Below are 23623 nucleotides of genomic sequence, written 5' to 3'. Positions count from 1 at the left end.
TTTTTTAAACTAATGAGTTTCAGATTTTGAGTTTTACTTGTCTTCTGTGGACATTCCTACATAGTTGTTTTTTTAAACTTCTTCCTGCTTATCAATTACACATATCTATAGTTTATTTAATCTATTTAGGAAGTGATCTTATATTAATTTCATGTTTTGTATTTTTTTAATATTTAGTTATATGGTACATACAATAAGAAAATTAAAATGTCTGTATACTAAACACTATATAAAGATAGAGACAGTGTTTGAGTTTTTTTCTAAACTAACTTACTAATATTTATTTTTTTCATTATATTTTATATAATTGTAAGTGTGTATTATATATTATGTTTTCATTATATTTGTTTCTAAAATCTAATGTATTTGTATATGTATTAACTAATTTCCACAATTCTTTTTGTTTTTTATTATTTGAAATATATTTTAATTTCGTTTTTACACAACAACAATACTTTTATACTTTTTGGATTATGTTATCATTACTTTTAGCTTTGCAGCATTCTGCTGGATTTATTTTTAATAATTAAACAACAAAAATATGGAATTGAAATAATTATGTTGGGCATGAAGAGAATGTTTTCATTAGATATGTTTTAATGTGAGTGTGTGTGAGGGGTTTGAAGAAAATAAATACAAAAATATGTAAATTTCAAATGAGTTTTGTTTCAGTGTTCCCGGGAAACGTTGGCATTTAACACATTCATATAATAATATCATATTTCATTTTGAAGTTTACAATTGTAAAATATTTCTTGCTAGGTTATAATTCTCAGTTCACAATTTCGTTGGCATTTTATTTAGAGATTCATAAATAGCATCATTCAATGATTTTGCGAAATGTAAGAGTGCGATACATAGATTGTCAAATTAAAAAAGATATTTTTGGAATTTTATTAATGATAAACATTTTAAATAATATTAAAAATTAAATTTGCCAATTTTTTGTAATTTTTTTGGCACAATTATAAACAAGAATATTACAAACCAACGGTCAATATCATAAATCTTTATACCGGCGGTTCAGATAAGATATTGTAATAATATATGTCCCATCTAAAAGAGAAGGGACTATCAATCTTATATTTTTAGTGGGCCATGAATTTGTACCACAATAGTGGGCGAATCCTATTAAAAACCAACTATTCCCCACGATCCACCATAAAATTCTTCATTTAACACTAAAAATTTAATTCAAAGCGAAAAATAACAACATTAAATACAAAAAATTATGAGATTAGATTATTACCTAAAATTCAAAAAAATATAATTCTCTCTGTGTTTTCAAATTGCTGATGGATTAATGTGCAGATAAACTAACATAGATTAGAGTTATTGGTTTATGTTCTTAAAAAATAATGTCTTCTAGCCGTTAGCCGTATACATTGATGATATAAAAAATAAATCATTATTTTTTATAAAGATATTCACGTAAAGGAATTAATGGACAAAAATAATTAATGAGAATAAAATATTATAATTCGTATTTGTTTTGTAATTATTTTGCAAAACTATCACAATAATTATTTAAAAAATATATAAACTTTCAAAGTGACACAAAAAATATAGACTTTGTTAATGAATTGTTGAATGTATTTTTTTATGTATATAAATTAATAAAAATGAATGAAGAATTATGCATACAATAAATACTTTCAATATTTGTATAAATGTTTGCTTTATTTTCTGCTTACAAAAGACTCTTGTATGTATAATTAAAATCCATTATGTTTTGTAGTTAGTTTTCATGTAGTATAACCTTATTATTTAAACGATAACTGGAGTGGTTTAAACTCCTACTGTTTTTGTGGTTTCTATTATTTACACTAATATATAAAATTGTTGCATCATGAATTTGTTCATTAGTATTTTTGAATTTATCGAGTTTGCTTCTATACATTTCCTTTTACGAAGAAGTTAGCTTACTTCAATTTGTTTTTTTTTTTTTTTCAAAATTAAGTTTAACTTTGTGTCTTTGTATCTATATGTGAGTGTCAGATCAGTTGATTTAGAGGGGCAAAAATCTTTTATTTTTTAAATAAAAAACTCTCATCAGCTTAGCTTAAATGTCAATGCCAATTCTCTTATTTCATAAAAAGGGATTTTCGCAATTATTCGAAGATTTGATTTTGTTTTTCAATAGGTATGTTGTTACTTATTAAACGATCGCACATTTTCTTTCTCAATATTCTTTTATTTTGAAATTGTTTACATTCTTGTGCTTTTGTTTTGTCTTTGTATAAAATAACTTCGACTACCACACCTACTTCTTAGCTTTGTGGTTTTCATATTTGTCATTTTATTTTTTCTAGTTTAGTTACTGTTATTTTGCATTCGGCTGCAAATGGGCGTAATGCTATATTTTCTGTAATATTTCCATGAATATATTTAGATTGTCTTCAATAATCTTACCCTATTCGGTCTGTTTACGCGCTCTCTTTGCCGGATTGCACCCATCATCGGTATTGTCATCACCGGAACGATGTAAAGATGCTGTACTGCCATTACTATTCGTATTCATATTAAGTATGGCCGAATTAACACTTTTACGACCGCTGTTGTCTAGCGATGGGGAGGGTGCTCCCGGTGCCGGTGATGCTGATGTAGAAGCAGCATTACTGTTACTACCGCCGCCTCCATTTGTTAGAGGATTTGTTAGCAAAACATTGGAATTGTTGTTGTGATTTTTATTAGCATAACTGGGTAACCATTTCGATAATTGCTCTTCAAAGAAATTCTCCAAATATTTAGCGTTGGTATAGGTTTTGGAATCCTCCTAAAAAACAAATTATCAATATTTTTTAACATGGCTTAAAACTTTACATTCAAAAGAGAAGAAATAAAGCAAAGATTACAAAAACAAATATGTAAAAGTCTGAAATCGATTTTTCTAAAGACTAATCTAAAAATATCTATTGTTCCGATTTAGTGTTATAAGCTCTCGGAATTTCTTTTTCAATGTGGTTGGTGTCTGTTTTGAAGTGTTTGGTATATATAGAGTACAAGGTCGGTTAAGTCGTTGCATTTTGTAAACTTTTGGAAGATCACCCCTTATCAGCCCAATGGTTAAATTTCATATATTTCCCTACCCTAGACTGGAGGGCAATTTTCCACGTTTGTGTATAAAAATTCATGTTCACTCTTTTTCTTTAACATTTTGAACTTCTCACACCCATCTTATATTCATCCCAACAACTGAAAATTCGTATTAAAAATAAAAATGATTTTTGATAGAAATAAAGGAAAGAGAAAAATGAAAAGATGAAAATGTAAGGCAAAATGAAAAAAATGAAACATCATTACCATATTACTCACTTGATAGAATAGGTAAGTATTCTTAAAAATCAAGCGAACATCTGCTATAAATGAAGCAATGTCTTTATAATGATTGGGACTTGATGGATCCAAACGTGTGCGTATAACATCCAAAGACATGGGGCTGTAACAAAAAAGATATATGATGAGATACATAATTAAATCAAATATTAATACTTCCCGGGAGATTTTATCTATTTCACACCTTTTGGAAATGTATTAGCAAATAAGTGTGTTATTTTTCATTTTTTTTAAAGACAATTCCTTACAATAGGTTTTATAGGACATTTTATACTCCCGGGGAAATATTATAGTCATGCTGTAGTATTTCTACTTACTTGCATATAATTTCATAGTATGCCGTATTTGATGGTGGCTCCGGCTCACGGAAATGTAAACTTTGTTCATATTGGCAAAACAGTTCCAAACATATACGTTGCAGTATCTGTAATTCCAAACGGCTCAATTCACCGGCATTCTTTTGCAGATTTTCCGGATTGTTTGCCAACTCTTTTAGATTGACACAGAGTAGACATTGCCAACTTTCGCTTTCGTCGGGAAGCGATGATATAGCAGGAATATGACAATTTTGATGGAAAACTTTGGGGCATTTGTCACAGCACATCAGTTCACCGCCATCCAAGCAAACGGCACACCAATCTTCATTGGGATCATCTTTTTCGGTAGTTTTGGTATTATTATGGACTTTTGATTAGTTATGTGTTTTCATTGATATTTATTTTGGGTATATTTTATATATGATTTTGTTTTTATTTATATGAGGTTAATGGTGGCAACATGGATTTGATTTTTTGGTTTGATTTTACAACAATGAGCGTTAGGTTAATGATTTGGATTTTTTATTTATTATTATTTTCGAGAAAAGAAATAAACAAAGCAAAGTTACAAGTAATTATATAAAAAACTACCAGCAGCTAAAAATTATTACATATTAATTGGTTAATTGTTGAAAAATATTATATTGGAATTTGTCATTAGTAAACACAAAACTGTCTAAACAAAAAGGGGACAGTGTTTTTGCAAAGATAAGGTATTTCTGTAGAGAAAATCTGATGTGTTGTGGGTTAGCAAAAATCATGTAGATGATAGTTATAGAAGGAACATAAAATACTAGAGTGTACGTGTTTATTGTGTGGATCGGGGAGGGTAAAATTGAACTAAATCCATAGGAAGCAAATGTACAACGAAAAAAGTTTGGATACTATTGAAACATACCTTCTTGTGTATTGGATAAATCTGTTGAACTGTGAACTTGTGGCGATGTGGTTTTTGTACGTCCTTCTGGTAGTACCTGAACGCCATTTGAATCCAGTTTGGCAATAGTTGCCATTAAATCATTTATGGAATCATCCCGAACTTTATCAATGGGTTCGGTAAAATCTTTAGGATTCTGTAATCGAAGAGTAAATAATTTTAAATTGATTTTATTTGTCGGGTTAATAAATAAATACTTTTGTAACGCCTACTCTTACCTCATGTGTACTTGGACTTGGTGTCTTGGGATTTGTTGATGTTACATTTGGCAGGATAGAAACGGCTGGACTTAAACCCAACGATGCAGCATTGATTAGAGAATTACCGCCCGAACTTGAACCACTACTGCCGCCGGGCATGCCATGGCCCGGGCCACTAGCTGTTGTGGGAGGTGTTGTATTCTTGAGAGTATTTGGTGATTTTAGAGATATTTTAAAATTTTCATTTTGGCGACCATTGGCAAACCCCATCAAATTAGGACCTTGTTGGGGACAAGCTAAGGAACGAAAATAAGAAAAAAACAACAAAATATTTTATTTGAACAATTAATCAGAAAATTATAATTACCTTGAGCGGATTGAGGTATGTGCCATTTGGCCATGTGTAAACTACCACCACTATTGCCACTTAGTTGAGGCGATGTTTGGGGATGGCCGGGGTTGTAGTTGGGTTGATTTCCGTGAAACCCCATGTTCTGGATAAGTAAGAATTAATATTCAAATTACGTATATAAATATAATGTTACAAAACAGGAGATAATGGAGTTTGCAGTCAAAACTTAATTTCACTTATCCAATATTTTGTTGTACAATAATAAAGAACGTTTATTTCAATTGTATTTAAGTAATTCAAATCGTTCCTAACTCTGACTACAAACTCGTTAATCTTCAATCTATAAATATTCTACAATTAAACTGGTATAATTACATTTTGCATGGGTGAGTGGTGCATTTGTGGCCTTTGCATTGGTCCCGGTGACGGAATTTGTCCGCCACCTGGTCCGCTTGAGGCCATTGCGGCTACAGCCGCTTGTTGTTGTGCATGACTTGACATACGTTGATAGGTTTGAAATCGAGCTGCTGCTGCAGCGGCTGCACTATTGTTCATGAAATTCGGATTACTTGGTCCACCAGGCGGCGTGGGTGGGAAATTCTGCTGATGTTGACCCGGTGGACCTGTCATAAAATGCTGACGCATTTGTGGACCCATTTGCTGATGCGGTGATGGTGCGCCCTGTGGTCCGCCCGGATAACTTGGTGGACCATTGAAAGGTTGCATGTGAGGCGGTTGATTTGGACTCTGAGCAGCTTGATTGTTCAACAAACCACGAAGGCTTATGTCTTAAAAATGTTTAATTAATAAATTGGGGGAAAATTAATAAATTTATATAAAAATTAAATCTGCAAATTTATTTCAATCCTAATATGCTATGTTTCTATATTCCCTTTATAAACTTACCCATATTTTGGGGATGTGTTGATGAACTAACATGGGGTTGTCCTCCTTGCCGTTGCATTGCCAATGTGGGTGGCATTCCGCTATAACGCACTGTTGTTATCATAGTAGGTATTATTGTTGTTGTTATTATTATTGTTGTCAATTAAAATGCAAATGAATAAAACGAGAAAAAGAAAACAGAAATAAATGCAAATATTATTATATAACCAAGAACTATTCTTGTTCGTTTTTACAAAAAAGCAATTTATTTTTTTAATGGAAATAAATACTAAAACGTGTCTTTGTGAACGATTTTTGCCTACCCTTACCTGGCCCGTCTCCAGCAAAGTTGCGATTCATTTGCATATTATGTACATGCTGTTGTTGTGAACTACTACTATACAGGCCAGGGCCATTTTGGGGACCACCAAATGCTCCCGGTGGTGGTCCACCAGGTGATAGGCCTGAGGGTATACCCGGTGGCATACCCGGCCGTAGGGGTGGTGCCATATTTGGGCTGGGTTGCTGTCGCACTTGTTGGGGCGGTGGTGAAGGCTGGGGTGGATATGGTTTGCCATCAACTAGAATGCTGCCAAGTCGGGATATTTCTACAAAGAAACAAAATATATATGGAGGTTAATAGTTTTTTTCAAAAATAATATTGATATTTAATATAATACCTTTTTGCAATTGTTGTATTTGACACATTTGTAAATCAATACGCAATGGTATATCTGGATTGGGTATGTCGGCACGCTGGCATTTAAGCTTTTGCAAATGACGCACTAACGATTTCTTGCTCGACAATATGGCATAATCGCTGCCCTTATCCAAGACATTGTTGATGAACTCAATGCAATAGTCTGTGTTGTCGGATAGCGAGATCAACGAGTCACGTTTGTCGATAAGCAGTTTCAGCTTGCTGTCACACACTTCGTTGAGCCGCATAACCAACTGTTTGCCACGCATATTCACCGTGTTGGTTATGGTCACCACCATGGCGGTTATTTCTTTGATTAACTCCTTCTTCTTGTCCGATATAACCTTTTGCCGTTCGGCAATGACTTGCATGGCGGAGGAGAGCAGGAAACGTTTATAGTTTATTTCGGCCACCATTGAATTTATGGACTGTCTAGTTTCAGTGGCTATCTCATGGGCAAACTTATACTTGTGATCACGATGATCGGAGAGCTGACAATCACGGCAGGTTAGTTTTTCACAGGTTTCACAGTACAGCGAGAGTTTTTCTTGCGGATGCAAGTTGCACATGTGTAATTTATCTACCGCCGAACTGGGCGATTGTTCGCTGTTAGCCTCCTCTTTGGGTTTGATGGTATGATCCTTGGTAATCTTAAGACGTTGATGGGCTTGCACACAACTATCACAAATATATTCGGAACAATCGACACACCACGATGTGGCAATGTTATTATCTGAACAACTGCTACAGGGTATATTGGCTGAGGCTTTACTGCCACCGGACGATTCATTGGCATCGCTAAGCATTTCACCGGCCGTGCAGTGTTCAATGAGGAATTGATTATCAATGATGAATTCATTGTGTGATTCTATATTACACATTGGGCAATGTATGAGCGGTTGCATTGTTCGATCCAATTCGGCAAATTTGGTGCTCATACATTGAGCACAGGTTACGTGTAAACACTCCAGTAATTTGGGTCGATCATTAACGCCCAATGTTTGCGAACAAAATACACATTTGGTGGCGATGGGTTTGGAATTATTCGATGATATTGAATTTGATGTGGATTCCGACTGTAAGATAAAAAGAAAAGAAGGAGATGGTTATTTAAAAAAATAATAATTAAAACAAAATTATATATAAATAAATTTGAATACAATCGAAAATAAATTTAAAAATTACGATCGAAATTGGTGGCTATAATCGATATTTCGTTTTAAAATATACGAAATAAAGGGCACAGCATTTATTGGGACTTTTGGAAACAGTCTTATTACCGATATGTTGTTTTAAACGATGACGTTATAAACAATTATATTTCCTTTGTTTATAGTAATACTAAAGGACGGAGTGTGATTGTTTAAGGGAAATTCCTATGCAGAAGTTGAACTTGTTGAGTGATTTAGCCATGTACTTCTTGGCAAATTTATTTGGTGGTTGGGTACATAAAGATACCGTTCGATATAAGGTATTTTAAATAAATGTAGATGATGATGATAAATTTAAGAAACTTGGGTCAAAGAATTATCATATGTTTAGTATTAAAAGGTGGTAATTCCGGTCCTCACTTGTATATATATATATATATAATATATATGGTTTTTTTACACAATTTCTCACATATATGATTTGAAATCATTTTTCATCATTATCATTTTTAGATGTTTTAGAATAGGCTAGATATAACGCCATAAAACTGTACCTAAATGTTTTGTTTTCCAGATTTACTTGTTCAGATCATTATGTTAGCTTGATATGTGATGTATATATTAGTTTCTGTCCCTGAACTTAATGCGATTTTTATTCACTTCTTTTAGATGATATCATAAACTTTACAGTTACTAATATTTTTTTCTAGAAAATCGTATTTGAACATCTAATCTTATCTTTTTATGGTGAGACCAACTGAGGGAAATTGATTTATTGATGTGAGATAAGAAAACACTTCATATTATTTAATTACTTTTGTTTGTTTTTCTTATCTTATCAAAAGGACTATTCAGAGATAATGGAGTTTACATTTTGCCAAAACCATGAATAATGCGTTGAGGGTGAGCAGCAGGAACATTGGATGATTAATTGCAGCATTGGATATACAATTTTTAACCTAAACTTAATTATAAAATACATGTTTATAGCTCTGAGAGTTTAAAAACAAAACTTGTTAACCCGAATTCAGATTTAAGAAATTTTGTAAAATCCAACATCATTATAATCTCTTTTATTTCTTTATAAAACATTTAGATGACATTAACATTTAATGTACTGAAACAAAATCCTTTTCAAATTGTAAATCATATTTCCAGGATATCTTATAGATCAAAACAAAAAAAAAAGAAAACATTAAAATTTATAACCAGAGGTAGTTGCCCCTTAGCCACAAGACCAAAAGAAAATATATATTCCTCTCTCGCTTGCTAACAATGATATATGGACATTTTCATTTCCTAACATTCCTCCCGAACCCTATCTCTTCCCTTTTACCTTCATCTGGATGGACGACAGGCATCGAGCATGATGAATGACTTGCATGCTGAGACATGGCCAGTGGCATTTGTTTTGGGGGCAAATCTACCAGCTAGCCAGCCAGCAGCAAGCATGCAATCGACGGAGCGGGCGAATACGAATACTTGTATGCAGCCATAGGAAAGCGCAACATCAAACCTTAATAATATCGTATGTACCATTTTTTTGAACTCGAACTCTTCGAACATTTTGGGTTTCCTTTTCTTTGTGGTGGATGTGGGGAGTTTGGAAAACATTCTATCTTTCTTCTAAGATCTGGCCACAGCAGCCATAACAAATGACATGAGAAGTTTGTTTGTATATTTCGATTTTAGTATTATAAATTGTAAAAGTGCAAAAATTTTATATATATTTATGTAAGCAATGTGTGTGTGTGAGTATATGCGTGAGTTACTTTTCAAAATGGATGGTGTCAAATGATTTATGAATCACCAAACACCCAACCAAATAAACACGACTGGTCGGTCGGTCGGTTGGTCTCTCGACCAGGCAATAGTAGGTTGTACTAATGGCATTAGTGTCTGCTGTTCCGTATGGAAGACAGGCGGCAGTACTTGATGTATATGACGATGATGAAAATGAAAAAAAAACTTTCTCTTTCCAAACGAACCCATACATCAATCCTCACATTTTATTTACTTGACGCCGCTCATGGTTCGTTATGGCTTCTCCGTTGGCAGGCCCCACCGTCACTCTCCTTTTATTACATGCAGCTCACACAACGACAGGGACTCACATACAAATACATTGTACAAATTTCGAAATAAGTGATGTGTTAAATGCTACGAATGTTTTGGATAGTTAACTCATGTTTCCTAATTAAATTAGTTTTAATTTTCTATTTTTGCTCATCACCATCATCATCATTGTTGATTTTGTTCATTCCATTGCTAAATACGATTTGTAGCGAAAAATAATAGCATTCTTCTTATGACATGAAAAAAGGCAATTTCAAAATTGCAAATTATTTATTTTAAAATTTATATTTAAAATTATTAGGTTTCTGTATTTCGAACAATAATGCTTATATTTAACATAAAATTAAAAATTAATAGATATTCTGAACGAATAATATTGAAGGCTTATCGTAATTCATATAAAATCGGTGTCCACGTCATAATGATAAATTCATGATTCGTGACCCTCTCAAGGAGATCTGAGTCTAATATATCATAAACAATATCCATGCGAAGAAATACTGGCACAAAAATCAAAGACATAACACGATCAACATTACATCTATAACGAACGTAAAGAACATTAGTATAATAAATAAAAACCTGCACAAGTTCCAAAATTACGAAACTTCGAAAACTGATTCTATAATTTTCCTTTTAGAAAAATCCAACAATAAGTTACACATTTCTCTGGACTTATTAAAAATTCTCGAAATTAAAAACTTAAAAAATATATTGTAAGCAATTAAGATGTATGGATGGATTCAGCTCGTTAGAGCAAAGCAAAATTATGAAATTTCTTATGACAGACAGCTGGTTCATTGAATTAGTATTTTGTCTGCGTAAATGTAAATAATACCTTACAGAGACATATACACGTTTTAAGGTTAAAATCTAGGTCAACATCTGTACACGTTAACAAAAATTAAAAAATTGCTTTTACGTTAATTAGGCATATTGTAAAACTGATTTTCCGAGGTTTGCCGCGTACAAAAATACAAACTTGACAAAAATATTTTTATTATTCTACAAAATATATTAATATCTAAATATAATTAGCTTTTTTACAAAAAAGAAAAAAAATACTAAGGCGTAAAGTTAAATTTTTGCAAAATAATGAAGACTTAGAAATAAGATGGATTAAATTGAGAATTCTTGGAATTTTTACTTGAAATGCCCAGGTCTCATAGAAACAATTTTACGAATATCTAATCAATAATTTCAGTATAAGTTGTAACAATTCATGTCATTGATATTTTACATAACAATTTTTGAACAGGTATTGAATTACAATTGAAATTTATGATTTATTCCAAAAAATGGCTTTTCATTCACATAAATCATATAAAAAGTGCCCCCTAAAAACTGTCACGCAATATGTTGTGTTAAATGCACACACACACACACACACACAAACGTCGTATAAAATTTCAACTAAATGGACATTTATATTTGGGGACTCTGTACCAACAAAATGTTGCACAGCTGTGACGACTACTAACATTAGTCGTCGTTGAGTCGTCATTTCGAACATTGAAACATAGCAGAGACGTGAAATGTGTCAGCGAAATGACACTGATGGATATGAGTGACAGATGGTTGCAACAAACACTCTCTCTCTCTCCGTTACTCTCAGCATCACCAGCTGATAACAGCATAAATGACATAGAAAAAATGTTTAATAATAAAATTTTTGAAATTTAATAAACATCAATCGAATCCAATTAGGCAAATTTATTTGTACAAATATTAAAACGTTTCTTGTTAGTCTTAATTTTGGAAATGTTATTAAAAAATGGAAATTATAAAATAAAAAAATAAACTTATTTATATTTTGAAATATTGGCCTTCTTTAAAAATGAATGGATATGACAGAAAAATTGAATTAGTTTTCGAACATTTTCGTGCCATATTTTTCAACAACTTTGAGCGTGGACCATTACGAGGTGAGTGCATTGATGAACTTACATATTTGTAAGACGATTAAGCATCATCGTTTAGTCCTGTGAAAAACTAATTTAATCATGGCAACGCTCGCTCAATGGCGAAGTGATAATGCAAGATCGTCATGTGGAATGGAGCATTCTGGGACACTTCCTCCAACAACATTTTACATGAAAATGGACTGATCTCATTGTATTCAACACAATTAGACAATCAGACAAAAATAGGCTCGTGTCAATCAGATTTGAATCCCGTGTGATGATTCGAAAAACGTTTATAAGACCGTCACAGGTAAGGCATACAGAATCGAATCGTATGAACCTGAAACAAAACAACAATTGAAAGAAATCGAAAAAGCAATTCGATGCAAATGGTCGCTTTTTTCTTTCGCTGGAATTATTAAGATCTATTAGATGCCATTCAGTATTTCGATGATTTTTCATTAAGTTGTCGATGGAAAAACATACAATTAAACATGTTTCTGATTGATCCAGCCGGTAGTTATATGCTTGTCTCAAAGATTAAGCCATGCGTGTCTAAGTACACAGGAATTAACAGTGAAACCACAAAAGGCTCATTATATCAGTTATGGTTCCTTAGATCGTTAACAGTTTCTTGAATAACTGTGGTAATTCTAGAGCTAATACATGCATTTCAAACATTTCATTAGTCTAAAACCAAACAGTCTTTGATCGTTTATATGATTGAACTCTAGATAACTTGCAGATCGTATGGTCTCGTACCGACGACAAATCTTTCAAATGTCTGCCCTATCAACTTTTGATGGCAGTATCTAGGACTACCATGGTTGCAACGGGGAATCAGGGTTCGATCCCGGAGAGGGAGCCTTCAAAACGGCAACCACATCTAAGGAAGGCAGCAGACGCGTAAATTACCCACACCCAGCTCGGGTGTGGGTAGTGACGAAAAATAACAATTGAGGACTCATATTAGAGGCTCTGTAATTGGAATGAGTACACTTTAAATCCCTCAACAATGATCTATTGGAGAGCAAGTCCGGTGCCAGTAGCCGCGGTAACTTCAGTAGCGTATATTAAAGTTGTTGCGGTTAAAACGTTCGTAGTTGAACTTGTGCTTCATACGAGTAGTACAACTATAATTGTAGTTGATATAATAATAATACGTAACATATAATAATCTTACGTAGGCGTATTACCGGTGGAGTTCTTACATACATAGGTGCTTGTATCTATGTATGTTCCTCCTATTTAAACATGTTTCAATGCTCTTAATCGAGTGTTGTTGTGGGCCGGTACAATTACTTTGAACAAATTAGAGTGTTTAAAGCAGGCTGCATAAAAGTATGCATATTTTGTGCATGGAATAATGCAATAAGACCACTGACCGAAAAAAACCAAAAATTGTAGGAAAATCGGCAGTACAGCCCTAACTTGACAGGCAATGGCTTTTTATCCAAAACCATGGTTATTTTCTGCCTAAAGAAAACCTATAGAATATCTTTCATGTGCACAGTGTTCATTGGTATGGTATTTTGTATATAGAAGAGTTATAAACAATCTACTAAAGATCGATCTGTTGAAGGTCTATACCTTTGCATATATCCCAAGGCTCTCTATATATTCGGATTTAAAAAGAACATATGGAAGATCATGAGTTTGTAGTAAATTTAAGAAAGAAGCTTTTGTGGTGCACTGAAAAATGTTCTCTTTATAAATAAAACAGATATGTATGCCTGTAAAAAGGCACGAAGAAGGACGTACGTGCTTAGGTATTCCCTTTATAAACGACCTATAAAACAACTTTGATTTTTTGTCTTTAAAAGACCTATGTCTATAGAAGATCTGTGTTTCTTGTTTATTGTAAAGCATTTCGGTTTTCTTTGTTATTTGGACATGTTTTGACTTTAATATCATGTAATTATTGCCTGTCACAACATAACCACAGCAACAATACACATTCCCACATATAATGCACAGTTCATTGTTGTTGAAAAAAAAAAAAAACACTGATTATATTATACATCCTTCAAGTCATATAATTCCTTTTATATGTTCATTAAAATGCTATAATAATGACTCATTGTCAGACTTTGGGCAATTTTATTGTGCAAAAAGATTTTATAACTGCACCGGTGGTGCTTGATGACGACTACATCAGAATATCTCGTAAAACATTAAAATGCAATTTCATCATTGTTACCTTTACCTTTACTTAAGAAAGTTGCCATATTTCAGGACATGGAATCATTTCATTTGCAATTCTCCGATAAGAAAAATAATGAAGGATATTCATTTGATAAACGAAAATGTTGCTTTCTCTACTCTCAAAATCTCTTATTTAATGTATATTTCTGTTGTAAACCGTGAATGTAATTGGTAATTTAAAACATTTCATTTGTAATTTTAAGCTTTTCATATGAAATTCAAAAAAAAAAAAATCCATTTGAAATTTAAAGAATTTAATTTGTAATTCGTATATTCGTAATCGTTAGAAATTCATAAAATTCGATTTGATAATTTAATGAATTTCAAACGGAATTCTATGAATTTCGAAAGGTATTCTATGAATTATAAATGAAATTCTCAAATTACAATTGATATGTTATAAATTGTAAATGGAATTTTCGAATTGCAAATTGTATGTTATGTATAAGAAATGGAATTCTCGAATTACATTTAATATGTTTTGAATAACATGTCAAAAGGTGCAGTTCTACAACAGTTTCCCAACTAAATATGTTAATCATATTGAATATCACTTGTAAGTTTTATCATCAGTGAGTATTGATACATTTATTGTTATAGTAGTAAAAATTAATACCATCTTTTATCAAATAATTTTCATATATCTTCGATATAGATTAGTTTACTTAAACAAGCGAATATAGAATCCGATAGAGTACCCCATAAAGTCGTATATATCGATTAAATATTCCTTACAAAATAGAAAATAATAAATATTGCAGTTTCATTTGTGTTTCGAAGGACATTAGGAAGCTTTACTGTTGGTTATTAATTTCAGTACGCTGCGGCGAAAGGGTCTGTGCACTTTTAGCAAATGGATGGATATACATGGATGGTATGGAATGTTGAATGATCATTTCGCAGTACAACAACTACACTCATTGTACACCAACAAAACAATGCCGCTCACCAAAATGAATGGGTTGAGGGGTAGGTAGGCAGGCAGGGCGATGTACAATGAAAGATAATCAATCAATAAGATTTATGTGAGCCATACAAACTTAACTCAGATAATACTAATCAATCTTAAGCTGTCACACAACTACATATACATATATAAAATGGTGCATACATGGATGAATGAGCACAAACTTTTAACTTTGCATATGTATTCGATGGGATTTGTGTATATAGACGATGATGATTTTGCAACAAAAACAACCCAACTGTACAAATACATATATGTTTTTTATAAAAAATACATATTTTGTTTTATTTGTTCCGCATAGACCCAGAGTTAAATCATGCAGAGACCAAAAGGCCGACCGTACAACCGGCCGACCAGCACTTAAATTTCAACAAATTGAAAATTTAAATTGAATTTTTGTGTGTGTGTTTGTGTATGCAACCACTTAAAATGTACACGAAGAGTAAAGTAGATTGTAGAGTATTCCAAAACAATTTCAAGTGGTTCGAGTTCGAGGGGTTATTTTTTTAATAGAAATATCAATTAAAAAAATATATATATTTTTTTTTTAAATATATTTTTATAGATTTGGTTTCTAGGAAAAACACAACAGATAACTAAGGTCAAAAGTCATTTTTTGGTTGTTATGTACAGTTTCATATTTTGTTGTTGTAGTTATAAATATTATCGTTTCGATTATCTGTTTTCATTTGGCCTGAGAGAAACCACAATCGAGTCTTGTCATGAAATTTATGACCATCATAAATTTTATAGTTTGGCAGTCAGGCCATGCATGCAGCCCTGCTGCTGCCTAGGCTATCTTGGCAGGAAATGAGAAATAATTATAGCAATACTACTACTATCCACCATCAATGTTGATAAGAACTATAAATGCAGGATGGAGGAAAAATTTCGTAATAATACTACTTTAGAGTTATAATAAAGAGGGTTTAGAGTTATATTAAAGAGGGTCACACATGCAACCTTAAAATATAGAATATAGAAGGTATTCTACAGAAGAAAAAATTTATATATAAACCCTTCAATAGACAGAAGACCTTCTTCAAAATTGTCATAGGTAGAAGATCAACTACAGATGTTCTACATTCGTATAGACAGACCTCTATAAGGTCTTTTATAGTTAGAAGACTGCTCATAAAGAGAAGGCCTTCTTTGGATTTTCTGTAGACAATGACCCTTCTTCATATATTTTATAAGCAGAAGACCTTCCTCAGGAGTTTTATAGACTGAAGACTTTATTCAGATATTCTATAGACTGGCAATTTCTTAAAATGTCCTAACATAATAGAAGTTGTGTGGGTCCTCTATAGAAGAATATAGAATACCTAATTCAAATCATTTTTAGACAAAGTAGACAGAAATTCCTCATCAGACCAACTGTAGAATAAAGTTTTTCAAGTCTTCTACTTATATAGGAACCAGAAGAATATAAACGGAAGTCCTTTATTCAAGGTATCTGATATAGGCCCCCACATTTATTCAGACATTCTAGAGCAATTTTTTGAAATATTCTATAGACTAAAGTTTTTTTTGTCCTCAATAACCAGCAGATTTTCTTGAGGTCTTCTGTAAGGTCATCTATAGAAATAAAGCCTTCAAATATTCTGTAGACGAAAAACACACCTCCAAGGCGAAAGTGAAAATATCTTTTTCAGGTCGAATATAGGCAGAAAGTCCTACCCAGGTTTTCTGCAGACAGAAGACGTCCAACGTCTTGAGATCTTCTATAAAGAGAATATACGAAAATGATCTTTAGGTTCTATATAGACTACAGCCCATCTTCAGGTTATCTATGGATATAAGACATTCAAGTCGTGTACATAAGTCCTTCAAGTCTTGTATAGACAGAATGCGAAAAACTTCATCTCGTAGTCTATAGGTAAAAGGTCCTATGAAGATCTTCTACAGACATATTTTACATCTTAAGATCTTCTACAAACAGAACACTTTCAGGACTTCTGATATCTTTAAGCATTCTGTATACGGAATACCTTCTTCAGGTTTCTATATACATAAGATTTTCTTCGCGACTTCTGAAGACACAAATCCTTCATTAGGCCATATATGGAGGATGTTATTCTTAAGGTCTTCTAGTGACGACTTGACACAAGTCAAGTCGTCTATAGACTGAAACCCCTATCCAAGACTCCTATAAAAATTACATAATTTCAGGTGTACTGTAGGCAGAAGTCCCAATCTAGGTTTTCTAGATAAAGTAGACCTTCTTCACCGATTCTCTTTTAAAAATTTTATTAAAATTCCAAGACATACACATTTTATACATTCCATTTAACCCTCAGTTTAAAGAAATGGACATAACCTTAAAATATTTTAAAAATGGCGTCACAAATTAGTGGTGTTTTTTTGCAATACAATTAAATTTATTTGCACCGTGTGATGATAAAAGAGAGAAGAAGAAGAACGAGCATTGAAATCGCAACGTAATCAAAAATAAATAGCAAACAAAAAAAAGAGAAGTAACTTCGTCGTGATCCGAATATCACGTAATTAGAAATTTGAAATCGTGATTGTTATGGATTACAAATAGTCACGTTTTGTGGGGTGGTTAGTGTGAGTTTGTGTGTGTGTGTGTGTGTGTGTGAGTTTTCTTTCGTCGTTGTGTGTCTTAAGACTCGGTAATTCCACACCTTCGTATATTGAAACTTTAAATGGATAAAACAAGATGTATCCCTACCAACAACAAGAACAACGTATGGATGTGTATTTATTTTATTGATTTTATTTTTTGCTGTTTAATCCAATTTAAGGGGCGCAGAAACTAATACAAACAAAAAGTTATATAAAATGAAACAGCTAATTACAAAAAAAAAAAACTTTCATTTTGTGTATTTTCTATAATGGTGAACTTTAATTGCATTTTAATTGATTGATTATTATTATTACTGCGAAAAGATTCTTAGAAATGTTGCAGAAATTAGTTGGCAACTGGTGACCAGTTGTACACAATTGGAAATGTAATTTATTTCAATTACTAATTAGTTGTTAATGTTATTGATATTGTAATTTTTATTAATTAGATTATTCTTTGAAAAATTACAGTAAAATAAAAAAACAGCATTTTTGTTATTGATTAATAAATTGTTCCTTAATGGATAGTAGAATTTAAAAAAATATAATTAACATGTCAATCAAAATACAAATGTATTTAAATTTTTTATAAACCGAAACGAAAATGCTTCCCAATGCAAAAATTGCTAAAAATATTTTCAATGTACTCTTTAACGACTTTGAAAATACAATTGACGTGCCTAGATCTGCAATTATCCCATTAAATGTGATTAAATGTACAAAAAAAAAAAAAAAAACACAACAAGGACAATGGTAATTTGCAACAATATTTACTTTCGTGCAATTTGGAAGTACAATTTACTTCCACGTACATACACATACACACCCACACACACATCACTCGTCATCATATCATTCACCAATCATGTTTATTTTTATTTTCATTTCGTTTCATATCGATTTTTTTTTATTGCCATTAATGCGGCAATTTCCCATTACAATTGGGAATGTAATTAAATGGTATTTTGTAATATTATACAATAACAACAAACACAACAACAATATGAACTATTACTACGCATTTTCAATGGAAATTTCACTGGCCATTATGCCTGCTGATGTTGATGATGATGACTATGATATCATTAAGTCCAGGCCCAGGCAATTCCAAATTACATTAATTGGATAAATATAATCGATTTAAATGTAGCATTGAATTTCTTAATTAAGAAAATTTTATAATATATATATTAAATATAAATTTCAATTAAACGAGTGCAGAGGAAAATAATCGGAAAGCCAGATTGCCTTTCGCAAAAGCTCATATTTATTGGAATCTGACTCAGGGGAGAAATATAACGTTAAATATTAAAGACTCTGACATGAAAAAATTACCGCGAAAAAGCCCAAAAATTACAGGCTCACACCACAGTATTGCAAAGGTTCTGGGAAGCATGGAGGAGGGTAAAAAATGGTATTGGGCTGTTTTTCTTTTTACGGAGTTCGATATATTTATGAACTACTGGAACCAAAGTTTTATACAAATGTGTTGAAAAACGCTATTGGTTCCCTTCGCTGAAGAAAATATTTGTCTTGTTTGTCAAACATGTCAAAGATTGGTGAACATGTCAAAGATTGGTGAACATGTCAAAGATTGGTTGCGGGAGTCAAAAGTCAGGTTTTATAAAGGCCAACACAATCATCAGATAATTACCCTATAGAAAAAAACTTTGGAGTATCATAAATAGCAAAATCTAAGAGTTTCACAAACAAACAGACATAACCTCTTCCCAAAGGTTTAGAATGCAAGAAATAGTATATATCAAAATTTGTTTATTTATAAGAACAAATCAAAAAGTTGCATTAGTTTTGACCATGCAAAATTTGGTCAATTTAGTTTTCCAAAGAATATTTGTTATTTCAAGATAAATTTTGCGTTTATATATATATATATATTTTTTTTTAATCAATAATTTATCTATTTATTTCTAAAAAAAACTTTCACTATAAGTTTATTTTCAAATATGTTACAGTTCATTTATTCAGTTGCTTTAGATTTGGCCATCAGTGTATATGTATACACAAAATAGTATTAGTTTTAGGGATCGCCATATCAAAATCCATAATATTTCCTATATTAGTTCACCAAAAACCAGCAGCTGAAAACTTTTAGCATTTTTGTATTGTTCGTAAATATTTATATGGTAATATTTTATATAACGAATTTCAAAAAAAAAAAATCGTTCTACAAGCTATGTACGCAAAATTTATAGTGTATATTTTGATATAAAATATTATTAAATATTTTCTTAAAGATAATAGAAGTAAGGATTTGCGACAAATACTCTTATGTTTTTCTGCAATTAGAACTTTTTGGTACATTTAGTTTCATGCAAGGAAAATGTGTCATTCTGCCTGCGTATGTTTTGATTCAGAACACCAGCCAGAACCTTATCAACTTCCCTAGTAGTACTTACAAATTAGCAGTTAATTCTTTTCATATTTCATTTCAATGAGTTTTTAAAAAAACGGTACAGTCGTGAAGGCACTTACCTAAAAATACAAGAAAAACCAATAAAAAAATTATTATTAGTAAAAATAATTACAAAAAATCCCTAATGTAAAATAAATTTCATGTAAATTCATTAAACATTTAAAATTGTTTCACAAAAAAGCCACTGCAATAAAAGAAATGTATTTCTAAGAACAATTTCCCATCAAACAAACGGTATTAAGAAACAACATTTAGTTCTGCACTGGGTTGTTTTTGTTTTCTGTAATCCTTGAATAATTTCTTTGAGTACATGACAGCAGCAACATTTTGTTGAACTTTTCAATGTAAAATATATTGAAAATGCAGCTGTTCATTTATAATTGCAGCAGCAGGGAAACACGACGCATTGCAAATGAAATGTGACTAAGTCCATTATTATGGACATTTCATGCTTGCAGATTCAAATACAGCAACAGCAGCAGTTTGAATCCTTTAGTAATGGCTTTTTCTTGTTAGTAAAGTTTTTTTGTAAACAATATCCAAAAAGATGGACTTATATCATTTTCAAAAATATTCGATATCATTTTTTGAATAAATTGTCTGTTGTCATGGTTAGGTGCTCACATTAAATAAGAAGAATGATAAATATTTTTTTGCCGGTGTGTTTGTCTGTCAGTGAGTGAGTGTATGTTTGTATTTTGTAAATGTAATGGTGGTTTGTTGTTTTATCTTGCTGTCATTCTGCACTTGTCTGGATGCAATGACACAACAGTTCCCTCTGAACATCTTCTTATTTACATCAGGTCATGCATTTCATGTGCCGAGTGTTCGTATACATACATGACGAATTTTCCCATACTTTCAATTCAATGTCATCCCCCCCGTCATGGTCGTAGCATCATGTTTTTGAATTCCGAATTTATGTTGGAAATTACCTTTAGACGTTTGGATCAGTGTTACATCGAAAATCTTTGTATACCATAATTTCTCCAATACTGTAGATTGTTGTTGCTGTTATGGAACCAACAACTGTCATTTGTCGGGATAATGTACGACGGAGATATGAAGAAAATCCCTTGTATTTGTTGGTGGTTATAATAAATGATTCAATATTATAGATGTAATAATGGCAACTACCAGTAAATAACAATATTTGTTAATCCCTTTGCGTAATGCAATAAATGTCGCATAACGTTTTCAAAAATAATAATATCGTTTTGTTTTTTTTAGTTTTAAATCGGGTACTTTATTTTCTTTAAAAAAAAAAAAAAACAAAAGCATCAATGCAAAATTCATTATGAAATAAATAATAATTTATGCACAAAAGAATTGTCTCATTTTTTGCATGGTCAAAACTAAAGCAACTTTTTGATTTTTTTTTAAATAAGAAAATTTTGCTAGTAATCTACAGCATAACCATTATTTTTGATTACGGTAGCAAACCTACGAGGTATTGAATCTATAAGATGAATTGGCCAGTAACCACAGTGTCAGTGTTGGCTTCGAAGTGGTTCTTCCACTAACAACACTCGTTGGATCAGTCTTCTCTTCCATCTTTGGTGAATTCTTTGTCCTTTGAGAACCGAAAATAATAATGAATGAAATAAATAATTAAAAAAATGTTCAAATTGGTATTCGATTTGTGACCTTTTCCCATCCTTTAATGAAGTGTACCCTTTCAAGTTCAAATTGCAAATGTTATTTGTGTCTTTATATAAGAAACGTCAAATACATCTTATAAATATTTAAAATTTGTTCGATTCTATTCAATTTATTCAAAGAAATATATATTTAAAATATGCCATAGAAGGAATTCGTATTCGAAAAGAATAATTCTACATATATAATTAAAATTGTAAATTTCCTGTTTAGAATTCAGTTGTGCCATTGTAAATACTCATTTGGAAAGCGGCAAATTACAATAGGGCCTTAAAATTACTCAGTGTACAATGACATTTGAGAATTATTCAAAATGAAATTTTGCACGGCAAACGGCAAGGAGGTTTAGCATTTGTTGGTTCAACGAATAACTGAAGAAAGTTTTTAGTAAGTTACAAGGGGGAGCCTTTTATACACCGAGTATCTCCACATTGCGTATTCCTAGCAGAATTTTAGGGAGGAGTGTTTTCTAAATTCTGTAGCACATTTTTAGGGAGGTTTCAATTCAAAAAATTCTTTAAGTGCTTTAAAAGGCTTTATAGTTTATTTTATATATTTTAACATAATTCTATAGGAAACATTTCTTGCTGTATTTTTTTTCTTTTAAGAGTTCGCAATAATCCCCACATAGGGATTATTACCTATGGAATATCTATTATAGGCTAAAGAGAAATATTGAGAATTTCCTTTTGTAAGAACAATACATTGTATCAATTCTCAGTCAGGATACAAAGTTACAATATTCTCTTTTGGAGTGTAATGTTTTAAGGTCTGCAGCAGTTTTCTCACATCAAAAATGGACATAAAGCAACATTCTACTTCGAGAGTAATTTAAGGATTTTATGGAAAAAACAACGAAATAAGAATTGGTTGTAAATTTTTATGAGACTTAATTTTTTTGTTTACTTGCAACAGTCTCATAGCAATTTTAATGCCGTTTATAGTTGGCGGTGATGGTGGTAGTGGTCGTAACAAAGTTTTAGTGTCGTATCATAAATTTTAATAGTCACTTTCGCGTTGTTGTTTATTTTGTGCATTTATTGCATATATATGTATTTATGTGTGTATTATATGGGGGAACTATAAACAAAATTAAAATTAAGATTGAAATTGAAATTGTTGAAATAAATAAAGAGAAAAAAGTTCGTAGTTAAAATTTGTTACTCAGAAAGATTTAGTTCAAATATGGCTGTCATATGGTTTTAAATACACTGGTGACCAAAACTAAAGCAACTGAAATTGCAAACAGAATAAATGACTGTAACTATTTTTAAAAGTTATTTCTCAGAAATAAATAGGTAATTTAATTATTTATGGAAAACTAAATTAACCCAATTTTTGCTTGGACAAAACTAAAGCAACTTTTTGATTTTTTTCTTAAAAATGAAAAAATTTTGCTAGCATTCGACAGCATAACCATTATTTTTGATTACGGCCGCACACATACGAAGCATTTAATCTATAATATGCTCAATATGTTCCTTGAGTATACTACTCCTCGAACCTGTGGGAAGAGGCTATGCTTGTGTCTTTGTGAATCGCTTTTGATTTTGTTATCTATTATACAATCTTTTAGGGTTGATTGTTTACAAAATCTTTTGATTTCGATAACATTTCAAATATTTTTATGATTAACATTTCCAAAAATAATCTATAGCCCTGTATGGCTACTCAAAATCTCTGAAATTTTTGAATACTCAATGGTAAAAAGATAAATTTGCAATAAAGATTGCTCGAAACCGCCAGTGATTTTTAAAGTCGTCTATAGGTCGACGTCTAGGTATTGCAATCAAAATGACAAATTTAATATCATTAATATTAAACTTGATAGCAACCACTAAAAAATATATTTTTTGAAATTATATCCCCGGAAGATGTCGAAATTTGATAATTCGTGAAAAACACAAATGT

The 23623-nt window shown here is 31.6% G+C and overlaps 1 protein-coding gene across 5 annotated transcripts in view; it reads right to left on the bottom strand.

Annotated features, from left to right (window-relative positions):
* Window positions 1-2297: 2297 nt before the first annotated feature.
* Window positions 2298-23623, bottom strand: part of LOC133329620 (E3 ubiquitin-protein ligase TRIM33) — a 41509-nt gene continuing 20183 nt past the window's right edge. The window contains exons 2-12 of one of the 5 annotated variants that reach the window (XM_061538093.1): window positions 6708-7803; window positions 6351-6635; window positions 6049-6138; window positions 5518-5930; window positions 5158-5284; window positions 4809-5086; window positions 4552-4726; window positions 3654-3990; window positions 3304-3439; window positions 2413-2776; window positions 2298-2356 (exon numbers count right to left, since the gene is read on the bottom strand). In XM_061538093.1, the coding sequence (XP_061394077.1) occupies window positions 2414-2776; window positions 3304-3439; window positions 3654-3990; window positions 4552-4726; window positions 4809-5086; window positions 5158-5284; window positions 5518-5930; window positions 6049-6138; window positions 6351-6635; window positions 6708-7803 (3300 nt within the window). In that variant the 3' untranslated portion in view covers window positions 2298-2356; window position 2413. The other 4 variants (XM_061538092.1, XM_061538095.1, XM_061538094.1 and 1 more) reach the window with 4 other exon arrangements.

This window comes from Musca vetustissima, unplaced genomic scaffold (assembly GCF_032173495.1).
Source record: "Musca vetustissima isolate MV318-11 ecotype Yass unplaced genomic scaffold, APGP_CSIRO_Mvet_v1 utg14204, whole genome shotgun sequence".
Taxonomy (NCBI): Eukaryota; Metazoa; Arthropoda; class Insecta; order Diptera; family Muscidae; genus Musca; species Musca vetustissima.
This window is presented reverse-complemented; position numbering and strand designations above follow the sequence as displayed.